Below are 22,660 nucleotides of genomic sequence, written 5' to 3' on the forward strand. Positions count from 1 at the left end.
CTGCATTTCTTCATTAATAGTTGATACATATTTATATTACATAGAAACCCACTTAAGTTAAAGTAAATAGTTAAACTAAATCTAGTTACAACTTAACTAGCCATTATCACTAGAAACCATGGTGACCATTATGATTTTGTTTACAAAAGGACAAGAAACAACAGACATATTTTGACAGATAGCAGCTGTGACAACCCAAAGCCTGGTCACGTCTTTCATACTCAAAAGTCTACCTTCTATTTGTGTTGTCAAAAAAATATCTTCAACCTTGACTGTCAAAGTATCTTCAATATGATCTCAACAATCTAACAGAGAAGATGGTTCTACTGAAGCAGATGGTCTCACTTACAGAAGCATGATAGGTTCATTGCTTTATCTAACAGCTATAAGACCTGATTTGATGCATGCTACATGTCTATTGTCCAAATTCATGCAAGCACCCTCTATGTTGCACTTCACAACAGCAAAAAAAATCCTCAATTATGCTAAAGGTACTACTGATTTTGGCTTAAAATACATAAAGCATGATAGTGGAAAACTTGTTGGATATGGTGATAGTTACTAGGCTTGGTCACTTGATGATTCAAAAAGTACTGTTGGTTTCCGTTTTTCATTCAATAGTGTCGTGTTTTCATGGAATTCAAAAAAGCAAGGTGTTGTGGCTTAATTAGTTTACTGTAGAAGCTGAGTATATTGCAACCGCAGCCAATCAGGTGAAGTGATTAAAGAAGGTACTAGCTGATCTTGGATTCAAACAAGAAAAAGGTACTGTGATCTTTGTTGACAATCAATCAGCTATTGGAATAGCCAAAAATCCAATTAATCATGGGCGAACTAAGCATATTAAGATGAAAAACCATGCTCTAAGAGAGGCTGTCAATGAGCAAGAAATCGAACTTAGATACTATAACACTGAAGTTCAACTAGCTGACGTATTAACAAAAGGCTTGTCTTGGTGTTTGCCAGATCACAGGTTATGGAGGAGTGTGGAAAGAGTGACCTTCAATCTAGAAATTCAGCCTCAGACGAATGGCGGGAAGCAATAGAAAGTTAAATAAGTTGAAGAAGGGTTCAGGGCTGTGTAAAAGAGTGCTGCATAGGCCTTTACTGATTTGAGTTGGTGAAACGGGACTCATCTATGTCGTTTTATGCTTTGTTTGTTGAAGTTACTTAAACAGCATCTTGGTTGTCATTTCATGTCTGTTTTAGATACAGGAGCATATGACCACTTGTGGTGCCATTAGTTCAGTGTTTATTTCTTTTTTCAAACACTCAACTTGAGCGTCGTTTTGATCCTTTGTCTGTATAGGCCAACGACCTTTTTTCTCTTTCATTTTGAGTAGTCGTTATTCCACAAAAAACCATGTATCATTTTCTGTGCTTTGCTATTCGATTTTGTTTCTTTTATTTTCCCTAAGCTAAATCTTTGGAATATTGTTGAGGATGAGTATATAACCTTTCTTCTGTAACCATTGTGTGTGTGAAATTTTTTGATCAATATAGAGAATTGCTTTTTCTCCAAAAGTTCTGTTTTTTTTTTCATCATTTTTGCTCTGTTATTTTCCAAAAATTTATACAGTTTTCTTTAAGAAATCTTTCATTCATGGTTTGTTTCATGATCTTGGCGTAAGGTGTTTTTCTGTGCAGCTTTCGTTTGTGGGACTTGTTCCCAGATTTTTAAAGGTCTGGCGGGTTTGCCTGTGACCATTCTATGTATCATTCTCCGATACTCAATACAAATGACTTATTGAGAAAGAAAAATTCAACAACTTTAATGATGAACTACCAAGTCAAATTCATATTGGTTGGTTTACCAATGTATTAAATTAGGAACAATTAAGTAAGAAATAATCATATGGTCGTCATAACCTTTGTTTCACTTTTCAATGCATAAAATCCAAAGCCAAATCTTAAGGAATCTCAGATTTCTAATGCCATCGACGATCCATATATATTTGTAAAAATAATGGGTTTCATTGTGTCTCTTTACTAATAAGAACATTATTTTAGATTAAGGTCATGTCAACATTAAAATTAATTCTTACTCTAATTTTTAAAAAGAGACATAATTTTTCAAAACCATTTGAGGGTTTATATTACATAACCAAATATTCCACAATGCCATTTCAAAATACAAATTTCATAATGCAATTACTTTCAAAGGGTGCCTTTCACTACTTTGGTCCATATGTTTCTTAATCGTACCAGAAGGGGTAAGAATCATCCCATTGCATTTGAATTGATCAAGACATGCATTGCATTTTATAATATATATTTCATGTGAAGTTTTTAAAAAAAATTGAATTTCTCTCTTCTAATTTTTATTTGTTTACCATAATATGAAAATTTTGATTACTTTTAAGTAAACCGATTTGATTTCTAGAATATAGATAAATATGAATATGAAGTAATTAGATTTGTTAACGTGTTTGCAAAATTGTAAAATAAAATTATGCATTCAGTTTCATAGATCGAGAGATGAAGAAGTTTCAATGATAAAGTTAGTTATAGTCCCACACTTAGCAAGGGCGGCCCAATAAGTTTAAAGGCCTAAAGCAAAATATTCAAATGAGGCTTTTTTTATTAAAATTAAAAAAATTATTAAAATTTTATTCTTCTAGCATTTTGAGATGCAAAATTTTTAATTAAACTTTTATAATCAAGTTATTCAAATATTTCTTTTTCAATTGATAATATAGCCAATCCATTTAATTTTTCTTGAGACATTGTTGATCTTCAATAAAATTTTATTAATTTTAATTTTAAAAAACTTCCTTCTCCTGAAGCAACACTTACTGGAAATGTTAACATTATTCTAAAAGCAATATACGCATTTGGAAAAGAATCGAATCTTCTTATATGATTAAGCATGCCAATTGGACTGTTTTCTTCCTATATAATTTCTTTTAAAATTTTTAACTCTGAAAATAAATCTAAACCATCAATATCAAAATAGTTGTTATATTTTAAGAAACATTCAATATTAAGACAATATTCTTTCAAAATATTATCATCTAATGACTTCAACGTTTTACCACTAAATAAATAACTAAAAATATTTTCATATATCTTAAATTGTTCAAATCTACTTTGAAGTGAAAAAATTGCTGGATCTACTATATACAAGAAGTAATCAATTCTAAATGATTCTTCAAGAGATCTAGTTATTTCATTATCAACATTCTCATCAAATTGTTTTTTCATACAAATAATACGTGTATCATGAAATTTAGGTTCTATGTTTATTTCAAATGCAATTTTTTTAGAAGAAATCATAGTAGATGCAAATCCATTTTCTCTATATTTTTCACAAATAAAGAAAGAAGACCTTTTAATTGTTCTATAGCAACCGCAAATGAGGCTCATAGCTTTATAAAGATAATAAAAGAATAGACTTTTTGTGTATTCTTTGGAGCAAAATTAAAGTTAAAGGAAAAAAGAGCAAATAAGAAAGGAATATTTCAAAAGTAGATATTATACATTGAAAAAAAATCGGTTTTATATATAAGAAAAAAATAGCTACTAGAAATCATTAAATGGGTTGATTGGAAATAAGAGAAATAAGTGAGAAAAAAAATAGTTGTTGGAGATGATTAAATACATATGACTGTTAGTTTATTGGAAATAAGAAAATATAGTTGAGAATTAATAGAATTCTAGAAATAAAAAAGTAATAAAAAATTAAGATTTATTAGACACATAATTAAAAAAGTGAAAGAATAAATAATTTTATTAATTATTTTTTACTTTTATATTTTTTAATTTTTATACATTTTTAATATAATTAATTATATTATAATTATTATAAAATTATAAACCTTCTCTAAAATTGGGGCTTCCCCAAGTTGGGGGCCTAAAGCCCTTGCTTGGGTGGCTTCACCCAAGGGTCGGCCCTGACACTTAGCCACATATTCTTGAGTTTCTGTCTTTCACGAAAAAAGAATCTCAAATTTCTAATACCATCAAGCAAGCATATTTTTAAAAATCAAAGATTTCATTTTATCTCTTTGCTAATAAGAACATTATTTTAGATTAAGGTCATGTCAACATCCAATTAACTTTTTAAAAAATATATGTTGTAACATATGAGTCATAAAACTCAATTGTTTGATGTAAAAGAAGAGTCATCATCAATTTTTTTTTGTTAGGGTGTGCTTAATCTTCTAGGTGAATTTATTTTTCCTAATGAGATCTTAGACTTGATTTAAGTTCATTAAAAAGAATAAGTTTCGGTCTATGAAATAGATTCTATCATCAATTAACTTTTTCCAACTCTACTTTTCAAAAAAAAAAACTTTTTCCAACTCTAGACATAATTTGCCACAACCCTAAAAGGGTTTATATGATATATATAAATATTCCACAATGAAATTGCTTTCAAAAGGTGTCTTTCACTCCTTTGGTCCACACGTTGACTAAACTAGGTATGATTATAGATGAATTGTCTTTGCATTATTTGTTATCTACATCGTGCTTAATTTTAGTGTCAACAATGTACAAAAAGGGTAAGGGTCATCCTATTGCTTTTGACTAGGCAAGATGTGCATTACATTTTATAATATATAAAGTTTTTCTTTTTTGTTAATTGGATATATCTCTTCCATTTATTTAATTATTTGCCTAAATATGAAAAGTCTCCATTACAAGGCATGACATCTGGACTGATCCATCAGTATGTGTTTGCCTTATTCATCTTGATTTCAGTAGTTTGAAGATGTTTGGAAATCTAAATATGAAGATGTTTTAATCTTACATGGGTTTGCATGAAAAATGAAGTATTTCATATATATCCATAAAATAAATAATGAAAATCCAAAAAATATTTTTAAAAAATTCTTTTATAGCATGCAAGCCCATAATATAAAAATCCCAAAAAAATAAAAACCATTTTGGAGTGTGACTCAACTGCTGACGTGGCAGCTTCATTTTTGTGAGTTAACGATAAGCCCCCGCCCTTCCTTCTTTTCCAGCCGCCCTTTTTCTTCTTCCTCGGAACACAACCGTAAGTCCGAAAATGAACCCTAAACAAAATCTAAAAGAGTAAATTAAAATTCCATATGCTAACTTCAATTTTCTGTTAAATTTTTTAAAGGAAATGGCGACTGCAACAATGAGCTTCAATTTGGTGGGTGCGTTTAGGGGACTTTCTCTATCATCCAGCTCGACGTCGTCGTTTTTGAAAGGCGAACTCGGCTCCATTCCCAAAACTGCGACCGCTTCGTTCCCAAGGAAGTCTCCGTTTCCTTTGACGATCGAATCGGCGCACAAGAAAGGAGCCGGGAGTACTAAAAACGGTCGCGATTCCAGAGGTCAACGACTCGGCGTCAAAATCTTCGGCGACCAGGCAGCGAAGCCGGGCGCTATTATCGTCAGGCAACGAGGAACCAAGGTGTGAAAACCTCGAAAATTTTCTCGAATATTTTCATTTTTTTAGTCTGTTTGTTCAATTTTATGCTTGGAATTGTTAAGTTTATTTAATTTTATTTTGGGTTTTCTTTTTTTGGATTAGAATGATAAAGCTTTTTAGCTTTGACAGCTTACTTCGACTGAGATTTGGATTTCTTGTTCAGTTTCATCCAGGGAAAAATGTGGGTCTTGGCAAGGATCATACCATCTTTTCCTTAATTGATGGGCTTGTGAAATTTGAGAAGTTTGGACCTGACAGGAAGAAGGTCGAATTTTTTTAAAACACTCTCAGACACAAATTCATGCTTTCAGAAGTTGATAATGTACCTCAAGCTGACATGGATTATGGGTTTATTGTGATTGACAGGTGAGCGTTTATCCACGAGTAGTTCAGCCTGAGAATCCCAACAGCTACAGAGCAAGGAAGAGAGAGTACTTCAGGATGCGCCGCGAACGCAGGAAGGCAAGGAAGGAAGGAAGTCTTGCTGAGCCAGAACTCGTGCTTGCTTCTGCTGCTGATGCCACAGATAGCAACCCGGTTTGCTGATTGAAACTGCCAACCTAAACCCATTCTTTACTTTTGTATTGCACTCATAATTTATAGGTAGGTCTACATATTCGCCCATCTGAAAGTGTACAAACTTGCTGTATCCAATTTGCAAATTTATTGTCTAGTTTCATTTTATGATCTTGTGAAAGTAGGAGATAACCTTTTGTGTATGTCTGGCATTTGATTTTTAAGTTTACTGACTTTCCTGATGTGATATTGTTAGAGCAACTTAGCCTATGCAGGCTACAACTTTCATAACGTGGAGTAAAATGGGAAGATGTCTCGCCATTCTTACAATGCATTAACCTATGGTAGACTCAGAAAATGCAGCTTCATTCGTCTAACCACTGCCCATTGCTAAATGATACTGACATTATCCATTGTGGGAGTGCAGCTCCATTCATCTGACACCTTCCTAATGCTCAATGATATTGATATCATAGTTATCAGAATAGAACTGGATCATAGTTATCAAAATAGGGTTGACTCGATGATCCGAGACTCAACCCGACCTGATTTTGATATTATATTGTTTCTAAAAATTCATCCAATAAAAACTGGATTGGCAAGTTTTGTTTAAATGGCATTTAAGGCTATAACTGACATAGCCTTTTTTTAGATTACCTATTTTGGTGGTTGTCATTTCCAAGGTGAACACTATGTGAACAAAAGAGTAAAACATACCACAGGGATGCATTTCAAAGGACAATGCCCAAAACTAGACATCAGTTTTGATTCTTACGATAAGCATTCTGAGGGTAACATCTTAAGTACATAACATCGAGATAGAAAAATCGATACAGAAAAGTGTGCACCCTTTAATCGTTCAAAAAAGAGATTAAATGCAAGTAAAACCTAAGGATACCCTTGTATTATAAAAAAATTACGGATTGGAATTGGATTGGCAGGGCAGCAAGAAGTGCATGAAACATATAATTCATTGGACCAAAAGTCTTAAGATTGTACTAGTTTCAACAAGATTCTATTACATCATTAACATTTAAACCATTTTCAACAAAAACGAATATAAAGAAAACTCAAGTCCAAAATGAAATTAGTCCATGCACTCAGATGATGTATCTCTCGATCTAAAGCATGCAGATCTTTCTTTTCTCCCCGTGCTAAAAAATTGTACCAATTCCCATCCTTCCTGTGAGTAACATGGTTCCCTTCTGCAATTTGAACAAAAGATAAAGAGTAAGCATATGATCCCCCAAAACTATCAAACACAAGTACAAATAAAACATAGCAAATTATATATCAAAACACAATAATTAATAGATGAAGATGTTTGTGATGTATATTCTCATAGAGTTTTATTCAAAGCAGAGAAACTAATGTCTGTATCGGTTTGTTAAGCTGCCATTATTTGGTTTATCTTGAGATGGATGCCACCCAGCTAAAGGATTCGAAAACGACATCCCCTAACATATTCAATACCTAACCCCGCATAATCCATCCATTTGACATGGAATAGATCATTAATCCTTTATGTCTATGACCAAGAACAACTTGACCAAAGATGATCTAACTTCCCCATCTTCTAAGCTTGCTCCCCCTTTCTCATTCTTTTACCTAAAATGCGAGTTTTGACCACTCTATTGAAAATTTGTGAAAGCAAAATTAGTGCTTGATGACCATTTATGGTGCAAACTGTGGGCAAAAAGAAGTTGAGCTCAATATCCTCTAGGACTGTAGGATTTGGAAAACAACTTCACCTAACATATTCAATAGCTAACCCCACAAAATCCATCCATTCGACATGTAATAGATCCTTAATCCTTTATGTCTATGACCTTGATAAGCTTGACCTTTTTTTTTTTTCTCTTTCTTATTCTTTTACCATGAAACAATTGTTTACTCATTCTTTCAACATAATACTGACCCCTAAGATGCAAAACAAAAATTCATCAATAAAAAATAGCTCTGATTACTTAAACTAATTCATCTTCCTGGTTTTCCAAACCGTTCAAGACCTAAATTCACACAAGTTTCAGTTTCATAGCGTTCAGACTTTCAAAATCCAGAAATTTCGTTGTACAATGCTTTAATTTTTTTAAATAATTCACATAAATTTAGATTAATATCGCATCAGTGATAGACCCATAATAATTACGACAGTACACCTCAAAACAACATGAAATATAAATTAGAAATTGAAGGAACCGAACCGCACCTAACCGGATCCAACAATAATGTTGTTAATAGGAATAAAAATGAGCTTGACGAAAAACCCTACGAATCCCATAACCACGAATCCGATCGCCGTACGGAACGCCACCTTTGTAAATTCTGAAACCAAAAACAAAAAAGGAATCCTTCAATCAGAATTTTAATCGATCCACAAAATCTAATAATCTAAAAGAAAAGAAAAAGAGAGAAAATCGGAACAATGAGTAACCTTTACGATCGGGCTTGTGGCATCTCTTCACGAGACGAACGCTATCCTTAGCGAACTCCCTTAGCGGATCGAAAACTGAGTCAATTGCATCCATTTTTCTTTTCTTCTTTTTTTTTTTGCTTTTCAGATTTTGCTTTGCTCTTTGAGGGAAAGTTATTGACTTTCTTCTAGCTCTGTGATTCTTATATAGGATTGAGCTATTACTGTTGTACTCAAATACCCCTACTTGTTCATATGAAATGACAGCTTTGCCCTTATTTGCTTCATAAGATTAATCTTCAATTTCTTGTTTATTATGCCAAGAGTATTAGAAAAATTAAATTTTTTGTTACATTTTTTTTTCCATTTTAATGAAAACTAAAAGCATATTTTTAATTCTAGTAGTATTAAAGCAATTTGTTTTATCAGTATCACTTAAATAAAGAAAGTCATCTTATAGATAAGCAAAAATAAAAGTTAAAAAATCTTTCAAAATAAACATTTTTAAAGTTATGAGTATTAATTTTTTAAATTTTAAATTTATTTTATTAAGGAAATGATAAATTTTGATTTGTTAATAATATACAAAATTTATATACTAACAATGTATCAAATATAAATTTAAAAAAAAAATTACTGCTCATGTTGCAAAGGATTCCTCAATATTCAACAAGGCATAAGTTTGTATGAAATCTATTACAAGAGATCCTAGATGCTGCATTTATAGCAATGCACTACAAATGAATGATCTTGAGGATCAACATCAAAAGGGACGGCAAAATTTTATGATCAATTAGCAAACTTTTGACCTTTCGAAATGCAAATCAGATGAATCATCCATTGCATTTGCAGATCCTTCATTCCTTCTAGAAACTTGACTGTAAGCAATTTCAATATCGGTTGCAGAAGTCGTTGACAGGAAAATGTGGAAAGAACATGAGCTGTCTATCTCTTTGCCCCAGCTAGTCTGAAGTCGGCTCTTTTCTCGTGCTGGACAGATCGAGGAACAAATGTAAGACCACGAGTATGACGGCGACCAAAGCTAACGGTTGAAGGAGAGGAGTCTGAAGTGCTTAATTTAGAGACTGCTGAAACAAGGCCATCCATCGTTTCATTTTCTACTTCCATCTTACTTGAAGCTTCTTCATCCTTCTTATGCATTGCTTGTTTCCGGTGGTTTTTCTGCCTCTGTTTCTTGGATGGAAGTGCCTTCTTGAAGAACTCAAATGAAGTTGGGAATTTATGCTTGTCGACCAGATGCTGTTGCCTTCCTTTGTAGCTCTTGAACTTCAAACCACAACCTTCAACAAGGCATTCATACTGTTACACACAAAGATAGGAGGATAACTGTGTTAAACCAAATTATACTGAAGACTGATTAAAGTACATCAACATTGCGATTAACAAAAAACTACTAAACATTTCAAGTATTGAAAGTTAACATCATACAGATCTAAAAGAAAACACATACTAAGTCATGCTCTAATAAACAAATTAATAGTCTCTTCATCCTTCACAATTCTAAGTGTGACTAGCCCCCTTATCAGAAAACCAGATTGTTGTCAAGCTAATGTGATAAAGTTAAAAAAAAAAAACATGAAACTACTTGAATTGTCTTGTCTGGAGCCTTATAGCCCTATTCTCATTGCACTTACACAATTGTGATCAAATTGATTCTTTAATAGAACAAAAAGAAAGGGAGAAATCCATAAAAAATTTCCCAAACACCAATATACAAGTTGAATAGAGAAAGATACCACAGCATAACCACGAGCAACTTTTGCTTGAAAGAAGGAATCATGGGCTTCAGACACATGTATACTTAGCAAGTGAGATGTCGGGTAAACTCTAGAGCACACAGAACAAGAAGCAGTATGTCGAGCATTATAATGATCTTCAAAGTCCTCCAAAGAAATCAGTCGTGCACCACAACCAACAATCGGACAAAAGACACCCCTGCTCAAACATTAGTTGCAAAAATTAACACACAAACCGAACATTTAATTCCATAAACAGCATTCAACTTTAGAAGCTTTGTCATCTTTCCCATATAACAAAACCTCCATTTCCATAAGCATTATGCCCCTATCACTACATTGAACCCGAAACAACAGCTATTCTATTATACATAATACCAGATGGAAGTCCAACCAAATCACAAAAACTTGACAAAGTCGCAGCTTCATGACATATAACATTTTTTAGGCCCTTTCAATCTATGTAAAGACTCTGCGTAAACTAGCTCTTTTCATGATCACTAACAACTAGTAATTATTAAATTGATCATCAAATAATATAGTAAATTAGAACTTGCATATAGCAATAAAAGATAAAACCTGGCATCTTTAGCTACCATCTTCTCAAGTTGATTTCTTTCATCTTCAGTTAAATCCAATGCCACCTGATTTTCACCCAAAAAAAATTTTTAAGTGCTGTCTTAAAAATTGAACCTTCACTTCACTTAAATAAACTGACCAACCATAAACAGAAGAAGCAAATAACAAAATAATGAAAACCCAATCAAATTTATAACTTCATAACGCATAATTATTCAAATTAGATCCTTAATTAGAACAGACAGTGGATGAAAATTGAAAAGGAAAACGAAATGACCTGTTTGGCGAGAAGTTCTCTCTCGATGTTACCAGAAGAGAAGAAGGGAGAGTCGGGATCAAAACGACGACGAGTCGAGGTCCAGTAGGGAAACGACAAGTCGTGTTGGTAGTCCACAACCATCGCCATGGCCACTCGCTAGCTTCTGCAGGTGATTTTTTTTTTTTCTCCTGACCAATTTTGAGCGTTTTGATTTTGAACTTTGTTTCGGGAACCTTTGAGCAGAAAAGGCTTCGTTCGGGTTGAAAGAAAGTTCTATTGGGCCCAGAAAAGCCCGATGAGAGTTATTATGCTGGACCAAGAAGCAGCCCATCTAAATAATCATGGATCAGTGTCACTTCGAAGCCCATCTATTTTTTAAGAATCTATTGTCATGTGCAAAGCTTTGTTTTTTTATTTTTTAAAATAATAAGTATATAAAACATAAATATTATTAAATTGTAAAATAATTGTAATTGAAAGATAACTATATATAAAAAACAATTAACGTTCCAATTATATATTAATTAAACTTTTTAATATGAATTTATAAATTTTTAAATACTATTAGAATTAAGAAATATATATTTTTATGAAAATCATTTAATACAATTATAGCTATTATTTACAAAGTGGATAAATCTTATTAATATTAATAATGTAATATTTGGAATGATGATTAGAAATATAAGGAAAAAAATATAACCATTCTTATTAATATTAATAATGTACTTGTATTTATTTTAAATAAAGATATAGACTAAAAGAAGAATAAAAAATAAAACAAAACTTTATAATGATTTAAAATTTTGAAAAAGGGAAAAAAGTGCAACAACTAAATATACAGGATTTTAGATTGGAATAAAAGTAGGCAAAAGTTGACTTAAGAATATGAACTCCAACCCTACTTTCAAAAAATAGTAAATTATTGTTATGACCTTATTAATACATCCTTTTTATTTTAATAATTATTTCTTTCTGAATTTTTTTGCTAAATTAATATCACTTAACTCAGGACACCAAACTCAATTACGGACTTTATTAAAACCCAAATAGGCTTTTAATGTCTTTTAAATGTTTTATTATCAATAATATTATAACTATGCTCAATTTTTTATTTTGCGAAATAATGTCAACTCTATTTTTTTTCCTTTTATATATATATTCCTTTTACATATACACTTTCCCCTTTTCTTTTTCCCTACAGAATGAATATCATATAAGAAAATATGTACAAATCTTAAAACATCTATGTATTAAGATTTAGAAAAAAAAGATTTAAAAAATTAATTAAAAATGTTCTTATTACATGGGTCTAACATTTTTCCACTACACTCATGATCTAAACTGTGGTCAAAGAATATGAACCAAGCAAGCACAAAGTTTGCTTGAATTCAATGTTAATTAGAAGATAAGGTTCAAAACGAAAGGGGAGAATATTTTTTAGTGCAAATTGCTAAATTAGTAAACTGATTCTTAAACGTTAAATGAGCAAAGCATATATAGTCTACGGCTTACATGCTTCTTCTTTTTTATAATTGAGGGAGGAGGAATTCAAACTCTCTTTTTTAGACAAAAAACTCATACATCAATTAATGAATCAAATGCTCATATATTTGTATGCGTAAGCAGAAGAGAGAAGACCTTTTCATCATTACGAAACCAAAGATAACAAATTGCTTTGCAGTTTTCTAGGTCAATGCATTTTATTTTAAGGCCAATTAGGCATCTTTGGTTGCATGTTCTAAATTACAAGATTATATATATTAATTAGAAGATTAGACCTTGGAAAGATTATTACTTCTAACTCATATAAAATATGTGAAGTATCCAATTAGTTATAGGCTAAGAAATTCAATTTCACGTGTAAACTCTATACTAACAATAAAAAAGAAAAGCTTTTCATATAAACAAACTCATAAAAGACGACAAAAACACAATAAATTCAAACTCTAATACTTTATAAAATATTCAATTAAAAATTAATTAATAATAAGTGAAGAGAATCGAGACTCAACTTGAATATAAAATTAAACGAAACCTAAATCTTAATTGATATCAGATAACACCACTTTACCATACTAATTTTTGTGATATTAAAAACACTAACTAGGATCATCATAGGTCGGTGAATGACAATTTTCTAAATACAAAAAGCTAGAGAAAGTTTGGGGTTGAGATTTAACAAACCCAAGATTGCTTATCTAAGCCAATGATAAGTGTATGGTCAATAAAAAAAATGAAAATTAATGGCATTCATCATTCTCTTCAGACAGACGTAAGCTAGAGGACAATGAATGTCTAGCAGATACCTGTTCAAAATCTTTAAAAAGTCAATTAAATACTAGAAAAAAATTTGGTAAGAATTGTTCACCGAAATGAATAATTAGAAGGAGTCCTAACAGTACAGTTGCTTGAGAAGGGAAATTAGTCAAAAGACGAAACAGTCTTAAAGTCAATGACTTATAGTTCTTACTGTTCTCAAAAGTAATACTCCTTTGAGACGGAACTCATCCAGCGGTAGGTTTCGACCATCTTAGGAATGCTTATGATTGAGTAAGCAATCCAAAGTTTGCAATTTGCTTTTCAGTTTTTGAGAATTAATTAGGTCTTGAATTGATGTATTAATTAGTTCATCTTTCTTAAGTTTTTGGTGAATCAATTACATCTTAATGTAGTCATTAAGATTTATAATTTCGAATATTATAAATATATATTTTGAGTTTTAATAGATAAGAGAGTGCTATAATCTTCTTTTTTTAATTTACTTGTAATATTCATGATTTTTGTGTAATATTTCATTTTCATTTGGAAATTTTTAAATTCAATTTTTACATGATTGGTTTTTTAAAATTTTTTTAAATTTATCATCTTCGTCAATCATCATTAAAATTCAATTAAATTTATCACTTCAATGCTTTTTGGATGTTCACATGGCCAAATAGTTAGACCAAAACACTTGAATGCAGTCTACCTGATTAAAAAAAAAATAAGTGCATTTAATCATTTCTATTGAGATTTATGTCATATGGATATTCAAGTGATACTGAAATGACATTTTTTTTTAAATTTTAATAATAATTGATGAAAAAAATGAATTTAAAATATGAGTAAAAGACTGAATCTAAAAATTTACTGATGAAAATGAAATATTAGACAACTATACTAATTGATTAATGCATAATTTTGCTCCAAAATCATGAACAAGTCATTGATACAGATGCATTTGACCTTAACAACATGAACCCTGATCATTAAGTATAAATAACTGCCACTATATCCCATGTGAAACCTTCCACATTCGTCATCATCAGGTATCAATATTTTGTTGCTAAGTCCCTTTCATCACTAACTTGTAAGAAAAATCCAGGTCCATTTCCAAAAGTCTCAGCTCATCTAGAAAAAGGATAAGCACCACCAATTCCACAAAGCCAACTATGACAATATATTTTTTCCATGGCTTAGGTGAAAGGGAACCTGCATGGCAACAGTTTGTGTTTGACTAGCTCCCCGGTTTTAACACTACAACTCCATATAATTATTTCTGTCGCTTTCTTTTCCCAGTTTTGCAGAAGGATTTAATCTTCACATTTTTCTTTTCTAGAATAAAAATTTAGTAGTTGCTATTTGCTATTGGTTAGACATTCTAACAAGAAAAGAACTGGAAGCATATTTTGGTTTTTATATTATTGGAAATTAAGATGCTTAGAGCGAGTATTAATAATTACTATATCTGCATGCTTAACAGTACTTGATTTAATATCACAAGTCTGTCTGCTTCGTTTCTTCCATATATATAGAGTTTCACACTTTCACTTATGGCCTGTGGAGAGACTGAAAGGCAAAATAAAAGTTTGTAAAAGTTCTAGAGGAAGAAAATGGAGGCAATAAGGAGAGGGTTGGTATGGTTACTGGTTTTCATGATTCTGCAGAGGGGAGAGGCGCAATTATCTGAAAATTTCTACAGCAATACGTGTCCGAATTTGGAATCCATAGTGAAACAGGAAGTGTCAACCAAGTTCAGCCAGACCTTCGTTACAATCCCTGCAACTCTGCGCCTGTTTTTCCATGACTGCTTTGTTGAGGTAGGGACTAGGGAGAGTAGCATGATCTATCCTGTTTTTTTTCTTTTGTTTCTTTTTATCAAATCTTTGCTGCCATAGTTGTTTGATACTCTTATCATAGTTTCATCCCTGGATGCTTTTCATGTCAGTGTCTTTCTTCCACTTCTGTTTTTCTCTATTCGAGTACTAGTTAGAAATTCGTTTTTCCATTACCCTGTAATTTCTTACAAATCGTTGGAGAAAGAAATGGTTGGTCTTTTCTTCTCTCTCTCTTTCTGGTTTTTTTAAGTCATGGTCACAATTGGAGGCTGTAAATTCAAGCTGACCAGGACATGGTGAAAGCACATGCTAGGGAAGGTCTAGCAACACATGAAATCACCTGTTTTTGTTATAACATGACAGCATTGAACGTGTCAATCTTCACTACTGACATGCTTGACATAAGAAACCACACATTTAAAGAAAGAATGTCTTGGACCTACAGAAGAAAAAAAAAAACCAATTTTGCTTTCCCCAGAAATCTCTTTTTAAATTCTTGAACTGATTCTTCTGCTTTCCTTTTGTAGGGATGTGACGCATCAGTCATGATTTCATCGCCAAATGGGGATGCGGAAAAGGATGCTCAGGATAATCTCTCCCTTGCAGGAGATGGATTTGACACTGTAATCAAGGCGAAGCAGGCAGTGGAAAGACAATGCCCTGGAATAGTCTCTTGTGCTGACATTTTGGCTCTTGCTGCTAGAGATGTTGTAGTCCTGGTAAGGATGCTCCACGATTTCCATGAAAGATACATAGTCCTCGGAATACATACCAATATGAATTAAGCAAACTCATAATCATTCTAATTTGTTTGTTATGTGAATCAAATCTTAGGCTGGAGGTCCATCATGGGAAGTAGAATTGGGACGTCGAGATGGCCTCGTATCGAAAGCATCCAACGTAGCAGGAAATCTACCTGAGCCTGACTTCAACCGTGTTCAACTTAACACCATGTTTGCCAGACACAACCTTACCCAACTTGATATGATTGCACTCTCAGGAGCTCACACTGTAGGCTTCTCTCACTGCAACCGCTTTGCAAATCGGTTATACTCATTCTCTTCATCTTCTCCTGTGGATCCTACTCTGGACCCTAACTACGCACAAGAGCTGATGCAAGCCTGCCCTCGAAACGTAGACCCCAGCATTGCCATCAACATGGATCCTGAAACCCCACAAACTTTTGACAATGTGTACTACCAGAATCTAGTTGCTGGGAAAGGCTTGTTCACTTCGGATGAGGTGCTTTTCACTGATCCTGCATCTGAGCCTACTGTAAATGATTTCGCTACCAACCCTGGTAACTTTAATGGAGCCTTTATCACAGCAATGAGGAAGCTTGGAAGGGTGGGAGTTAAGACTGGTAAAAATGGAGAGATAAGAATAGACTGCACTGCCTTTAATTCATGAAAGGAGAATGAAGTACGGGCCTAAAAAGGAGCAATCAGTCACGAAATAAATGTGACCTGAATTCTTTTCTGCTTTGTTTTTGTATCTTCTGGTTTGGCAAAGGGAATTTGAAGAAGAGGCCAGAAGGAGTTTCTCTCGTCATCAAAGAAATAAGTATATAATCTTCGAAAAAGGATTGCCCTGTAATTAATGTTTTTTTTTTTTGTTTCTGGTGCTCATTAGTGCTTATTCAGATGCCATTGTTTTGTAAATCATACAATAAATGGCATTTTTGTGCCATGCTATCCTTCAAGGCTTTAACTTGTTTACTTGTTCTCTCAACATAAATAAACATTAATTTGTTCTCCGACAAGGTTTTTCACAACAATGGTAACAGCCCAGAATGGTTTCCCATGTGAGGAAGCCAGGTTCAATGCTTCAGTTCAAGTCATTCAGGGGATTTGTTTGAGGGAGTTTGAAAGCCATAAGAGTATGCGAGGGAGGTTGATTTCATTTATTGATTTATAGTGAGTACTAACCCTGAAAAAGTCATTCATACACACGCATTTGACCATAACAAGAGCACTGAAATCCGAGATAAATTATTCAACATCATAAATTAAGTAGCAGCTCTGTTTCCAATGTGAATATTCTACTATATTCTTTGGACTTAGGATTTTTTATTGTGTCACTTTCATCTCTAACTACAGCCAAGGCAGGTTGACTTTTAAAAGTCTGAACTCTGAACTCATCTAGAAATTCCCCTACTGGAAAAGGATGCGAACATCTAGCCAGTAAAGCAATGAGAATTTTTTCCATCACTGGTACTGCAATATTGCTAACAGGCTTATGCTTGAGAATCAGGACTTGAAAGTAGCTTGAAATTACTGTTCTATTGGTTTTGTTTTCTCTCTGATAATTTTAGATGTTGTAAAACAGTTGCAGTAACTAATTAGGAATGACTTACCACTTCATGAATAGCACTACAACATACACAACATTTTTCAACAGAAATTCATGGAAAATCTATAAAAAAAACTAATTTTAATGAAAAAACATCTTTTTCCTACAGAATATTTCTTCAAGAAAAACTGTTTTTTTAGTGTAGTTAGAAATGACAACTAAGGTAATAGAGAAAAGACACCCTACTTGTAGTTGGATACACGAACCAGAGAAAGGACTAATCCTGATCAAAGGACCAAAATAATATAGTTGCTAGCTGAAATAAATGATATTTATATGATTTGGTCAGCTGATTTGTGAATCAAGCACATCTTGTGCAACAAATCAGAAGGCTCTTCACTTCCTTGTTTCTTCTTTATATATATGACCCGCTCTTGGGTATACATGACCTGTGGAGGGACTGAAACTCGAAGAGAAGTTGCATAACTAAACAAGGCAAGGAAATGGAGGTGAAGACAGGGTTGATATTATTCCTAGTTTTTATGATACTGCAGAGGGGAGAGGGACAATTATCTGAGACTTTCTACCAAACTACTTGCCCGAAATTGGAATCCATCGTAAGAAAGGTGGTGACCCAAAAGATTAACCAGACGTTCGTCACCGTTCCCGCGACCCTGCGCCTGTTTTTCCATGACTGCTTTGTTGAGGTAAGGAAGCATAACCAAGCTTCCACTTTTTTTGTTGTTTCCCTCCTTAAAATCAAAAGAGTTTTTTTGTTCCTATAGCTTATAGGTGAACTTTTCTTCTCTTTTGAAGTTCTGCTTTAGAGATTGGATTGTTCATTTCCCTTCAATTGCTTGCATATCCAATGCAATGTATTTGTTGTGCATATCTTGCAACAGATGAATTTCTGAATGTACTGTCCAAATAATTTTCTTACAAGTGGTAACCGACTTTTTATTTTTTTTCTCTCTTAAAGAAAACAAAATGGGTTAATTAATTCCTTATGGTCACGGTCACGTCTGGGGGCCTGTTATATCGTATTTGTAGCTGATCTGGACAGAACCAAACCGTTGACTATGAGGGCAGGAAAACATGAAATCACCTGATCAGTTACTAGATAAAAAGTTGAAAGACCATTGATGTATGGGAAGTCTCTTCAAACAGTAAATCATTTTTACAAATAATTTTCCCTTGTATATGGTTTCTTTTGTAGGGTTGTGATGCTTCAATCTTGATTGCATCGCCAAATGGGGATGCAGAGAGGGATGCTCCGGACAATCTCTCCCTTGCAGGAGACGGATTTGACACAGTGATAAAGGCCAAGCAGGCAGTGGAAAAAAGGTGCCCAGGAGTAGTCTCCTGTGCTGACATTTTGGCTATTGCTACTAGGGATGTCATAGACCTGGTAAGGAATGCCCACTTATTTACCTGGAAAGCCAAAATCAGTCCATTTGATACGTTACACACACTACAAAAGATTGCATTTTTTCCGATGAAATATTTCCCAAGAATTTCAACAGATTTCCTAATCTTGTTATTTTTCTACAAATTTTCGACAAGGAACAAAATGTGATTGTAAAATAGTCAGAAAATCTTTTGGGCATAAAAAGATTTTCATGCCACCAAATTTTTCGATCAAATATTATATATTGAAAAATGTCAAATTTTTTGTAATGGCATGAGAAAACTCTTAAGTTTTCTAACTGTTCTATAATTTGATTAAAATCCCAGGCTGGAGGTCCTTCATTCAAAGTAGAATTGGGACGTCGTGATGGCCTTATCTCACAGGCATCCAGGGTAGCTGGAAATCTGCCAGAACCTGATTTCAATCTCACTCAACTTGACACCATCTTTGCCAAAAACAATCTTACACAAATTGATATGATTGCTCTCTCAGGATGTCACACTGTAGGCTTCTCTCACTGCAATCGCTTTGCAAACCGCTTGTACTCATTTTCTCCGTCGTCCCCTGTTGATCCTGATCTGGATCCTACCTACGCACAGGAGTTAAAGCAAGCCTGCCCTCAGGATGTAGACCCCAGAATTGCCGTCAACATGGATCCCATAACCCCGCAAACTTTTGACAATATGTACTTCCAGAATCTAGTTGCTAAGAAGGGCTTGTTCACTTCAGATGAAGTGCTCTTCACCAATCCAGCATCTCAACCGACTGTAATTGATTTTGCTAAGAACCCTGGTGACTTTAACGCAGCCTTCATCACAGCAATGAGGAAGCTTGGAAGGGTGGGAGTTAAGACTGGTCAAGCTGGACAGATAAGGGTAGACTGCACAGCCTTTAATTCTTGAAAGGAAGAACTTGGCATGAAGCCATGGAAATATAATCGTCAATAAGGAGGATTTGTCTTTATGTCTGGAGATCACCTGCAAGGAATTTCTCGTAATCAAAGAATAAACTATAGTGTTCGAACCCTGTCGTTCATCTCTGAGTTTTTTGTGCTTGTCTAGTGCAGTAAACCGATGCCATTAATGTTTTGTAAATCATACAATAAAAATGCAGTAATCGCCATATTATTCTTGAAGGCTTAAACTACATGTATATTTCCAAAATGACCTTAACATTAAACAACAAGAATTCAAGGGAGCAAGGACATGAAACGAGAGAGGCTGCCCCCACTGATGGAGGTGAGATCGTTGCTTGACTTGGGGAATGCTGAAATTTCAAGCCAATTTCCAACTCCTTAAGTAAACTCTTTCCGAGACTTAAGGTAGTAATTGTATATTTACTAAATCAAAACAAGTACAGTGTATGGAAATTTCGTATTGACAATTATATAACATATATGGAAAAAGATGATTGTTTTAAAATTTAAACTTTCAATATACTCTTTAATAATATATATTTTTAAATAAAATATATAATTTTATATTAATTTATTAAATTAAAAATTAAAAAAATATTTAATATGTTAAAATCAAAGAGTGAATTTGATTTTATTTTTAATATATTTTTGTTAAATCTAATCTTAAAGATTGAAAATAGTAGTTTTTCATGTTTCAATTCAAAAGATAAATAAATAAAAAATAAATTTTTTTACTTACAAAAGAAAAAATTCATAAAAAGTGTATCATATCATATAATACAATACATTTTCAATATATGATCAAATATTATCTAATATATCGATCCGTATCATTTTTTATTAATGTCGTAACATATCCTATTATACATATTGTATAATATTGATAATTATGATAAATTATTACTCGGAAAAAGATTGTATTTGACCAATACGGTAGAAAATGATCATAGTTTTGGCTGGAATTATTATTCTATTTGTTTTGTTCTCTCTGACCATTTGAGAGGTTCTAAAACAAAGTTGTACTGACCGATTAGGGAATGACCTCCTACTTCCTATAACGGGATGCTTAAGAAATGAAAACTAAGGAAATATAAAAAAAGACATGCGAACTATCTGTTCCCAGATACACATTGGCGGAAGAAAAGGACTAATTCTGAAGAAAGGGCTAAAATAATATAGTAGCTTGCTGAACTAATAAATATTTATATACTTTGGCCAAGTAATAAGCAAATCAAGCAACTTGTAACAGAACTAGAAGACCTTGACGTCTCTTCCCATGTTTCCTCTTTATATATGATCATTCGTACACGGACATGGCCTGTGAACTGGCTGGAAGTCAGAGAAATTTTATAGCTAAGGAAGAAAATGGAGAAGAAGAGAGGATTGACATTGTTCATAGTTTTCATAATTCTGCAGAGTGGGGAGGGAAGATTATCTCAAAGTTTCTACAACACTACCTGTCCGATATTGGAGTCTATAGTAAGAAAGGTGGTGGAAGAAAAGGTTAACCAAACCTTCGTCACAGTCCCCGCGACCCTACGTTTGTTTTTCCATGACTGCTTTGTTGAGGTACGTTAGCAAGATCAATCTTTCATCATTTTTCATTTTATATATAATATGTCTACCGTCATGAATAAGATGTTTTTTTTTAATTGCCCTTTAGTTGCCTGCATGTCAACTTACTGCAACGTATTTGTTCTATATAGCTTGCACCAGATGAAGTTCTGAATGTCATGCAGAAAGGATTTTCTTATATGCAAATTGTGGATCTGTTATTGTCTTTTTCTTAAAAGAAACAAAATGGGTTAAGTTTAATTAGTCATGGTCATGTTTGGTTGCTGTTACATTGTAGCTGACTTAAATATAACCAAGCCCATTGAGTAGAACAGCATCAAATCATCCTTTTCTGTTATCGGATAGTTACATTGCTCTCCCAATCCTTACAACAACTGGTATGTTTGACATCACTAGCCACACGCAAACGAGACATTAGGAAGAACAGTACCGTGGAATCTGTGAAAAAAGAAAGAAACAAACAAACAGGAGATCATCAGAAAGAATAAACTAGTTTATAATTTGCCATTGTATGTGGTTTGCTTTGGTTTGGTTTGTAGGGTTGTGATGCATCAATCATGATTGCATCTCCAAATGGGGATGCAGAGAAGGATGCTCCAGACAATCTCTCCCTTGCCGGCGATGGATTTGACACCGTAATAAAGGCCAAGCAAGCGGTGGAAGCAAAATGCCCTGGAGTAGTCTCCTGTGCAGACATTTTGGTTATTGCTGCTAGAGATGTTGTACGCCTGGTAAGGAATGCCCGACAATCTAGCTGAAAGTTATTACCTGTCTTGAAATACATATCACTATGAAGCAAATCTAATGTTCCCAAGTTGTTTTTCATGTGATTGTAATCTTAGGCTGGAGGTCCTTCATTTAAAATACAATTGGGACGTCGCGACGGCCTGGTATCACAAGCATCAAGAGTAGCAGGAAATCTGCCAGAGCCTAACTTCGATCTCACTCAACTCAACACCCTTTTTGCCAAAAACAACCTTACACAAACTGATATGATTGCACTCTCAGGAGCTCATACTCTAGGCTTCTCTCATTGCAGTCGCTTTGCAAATCGCTTGTACTCATTTTCTCCATCCTCTCCCGTGGATCCTGATCTGGATCCTACCTACGTACAGCAGTTAAAGGAAGACTGCCCTCAAGATGTTGACCCTAGAATTGCCATCGACATGGATCCTGTAACCCCTCAAATTTTTGACAATATGTACTTTAAGAATCTAATTGCTAAGAAGGGCTTGTTTACATCAGATGATGTGCTCTTTACCAATCCAGCATCTAAACCAACTGTGATGAATTTTGCTGGAAACCAAAGAAACTTTAAAGCAGCCTTCATCATAGCAATGAGGAGGCTTGGAAGGGTGGGAGTTAAGGCTGGTAAAGCAGGGGAGATAAGGCTAGACTGCACAACCTTCAACGCTTGAGGGAAGATATTGGCATGGAT

At 33.6% G+C, this 22,660-nt stretch overlaps 6 protein-coding genes across 6 annotated transcripts; 4 read left to right on the top strand and 2 right to left on the bottom strand.

The window, feature by feature from the left end:
• Positions 4,890-6,147, top strand: LOC18601030 (50S ribosomal protein L27, chloroplastic). Its single transcript, XM_007031835.2, has 4 exons — positions 4,890-5,002; positions 5,093-5,389; positions 5,571-5,672; positions 5,774-6,147. The coding sequence occupies exons 2-4, from the start codon at positions 5,096-5,098 to the stop codon at positions 5,951-5,953; spliced, it is 576 nt and encodes a 191-aa protein (XP_007031897.2). The 5' UTR covers positions 4,890-5,002; positions 5,093-5,095; the 3' UTR covers positions 5,954-6,147.
• Positions 6,877-8,549, bottom strand: LOC18601031 (protein transport protein Sec61 subunit gamma). Its single transcript, XM_007031836.2, has 3 exons — positions 8,358-8,549; positions 8,133-8,248; positions 6,877-7,128 (listed from the first exon to the last, which is right to left on the bottom strand). The coding sequence occupies exons 1-2, from the start codon at positions 8,449-8,451 to the stop codon at positions 8,133-8,135; spliced, it is 210 nt and encodes a 69-aa protein (XP_007031898.1). The 5' UTR covers positions 8,452-8,549; the 3' UTR covers positions 6,877-7,128.
• Positions 8,961-11,149, bottom strand: LOC18601032 (zinc finger protein 511). Its single transcript, XM_007031837.2, has 4 exons — positions 10,950-11,149; positions 10,673-10,737; positions 10,094-10,292; positions 8,961-9,656 (listed from the first exon to the last, which is right to left on the bottom strand). The coding sequence occupies exons 1-4, from the start codon at positions 11,076-11,078 to the stop codon at positions 9,282-9,284; spliced, it is 768 nt and encodes a 255-aa protein (XP_007031899.2). The 5' UTR covers positions 11,079-11,149; the 3' UTR covers positions 8,961-9,281.
• LOC18601033 (peroxidase 55) lies at positions 14,640-16,787 on the top strand. The gene is made up of 3 exons (XM_007031838.2): positions 14,640-15,013; positions 15,559-15,750; positions 15,866-16,787. The coding sequence occupies exons 1-3, from the start codon at positions 14,807-14,809 to the stop codon at positions 16,439-16,441; spliced, it is 975 nt and encodes a 324-aa protein (XP_007031900.2). The 5' UTR covers positions 14,640-14,806; the 3' UTR covers positions 16,442-16,787.
• Positions 17,812-19,633, top strand: LOC108661676 (peroxidase 55-like). The gene is made up of 3 exons (XM_018119316.1): positions 17,812-18,030; positions 18,540-18,731; positions 19,058-19,633. Exons 1-3 carry the CDS (start codon positions 17,827-17,829, stop codon positions 19,631-19,633), a joined length of 972 nt encoding a protein of 323 aa, XP_017974805.1. The 5' UTR covers positions 17,812-17,826.
• LOC18601034 (peroxidase 55) lies at positions 20,983-22,660 on the top strand. Its single transcript, XM_018119331.1, has 3 exons — positions 20,983-21,216; positions 21,762-21,953; positions 22,065-22,660. Exons 1-3 carry the CDS (start codon positions 21,013-21,015, stop codon positions 22,638-22,640), a joined length of 972 nt encoding a protein of 323 aa, XP_017974820.1. The 5' UTR covers positions 20,983-21,012; the 3' UTR covers positions 22,641-22,660.

The sequence above is a fragment of the Theobroma cacao genome, chromosome 4, assembly GCF_000208745.1.
Source record: "Theobroma cacao cultivar B97-61/B2 chromosome 4, Criollo_cocoa_genome_V2, whole genome shotgun sequence".
NCBI classification, from domain to species: domain Eukaryota; kingdom Viridiplantae; phylum Streptophyta; class Magnoliopsida; order Malvales; family Malvaceae; genus Theobroma; species Theobroma cacao.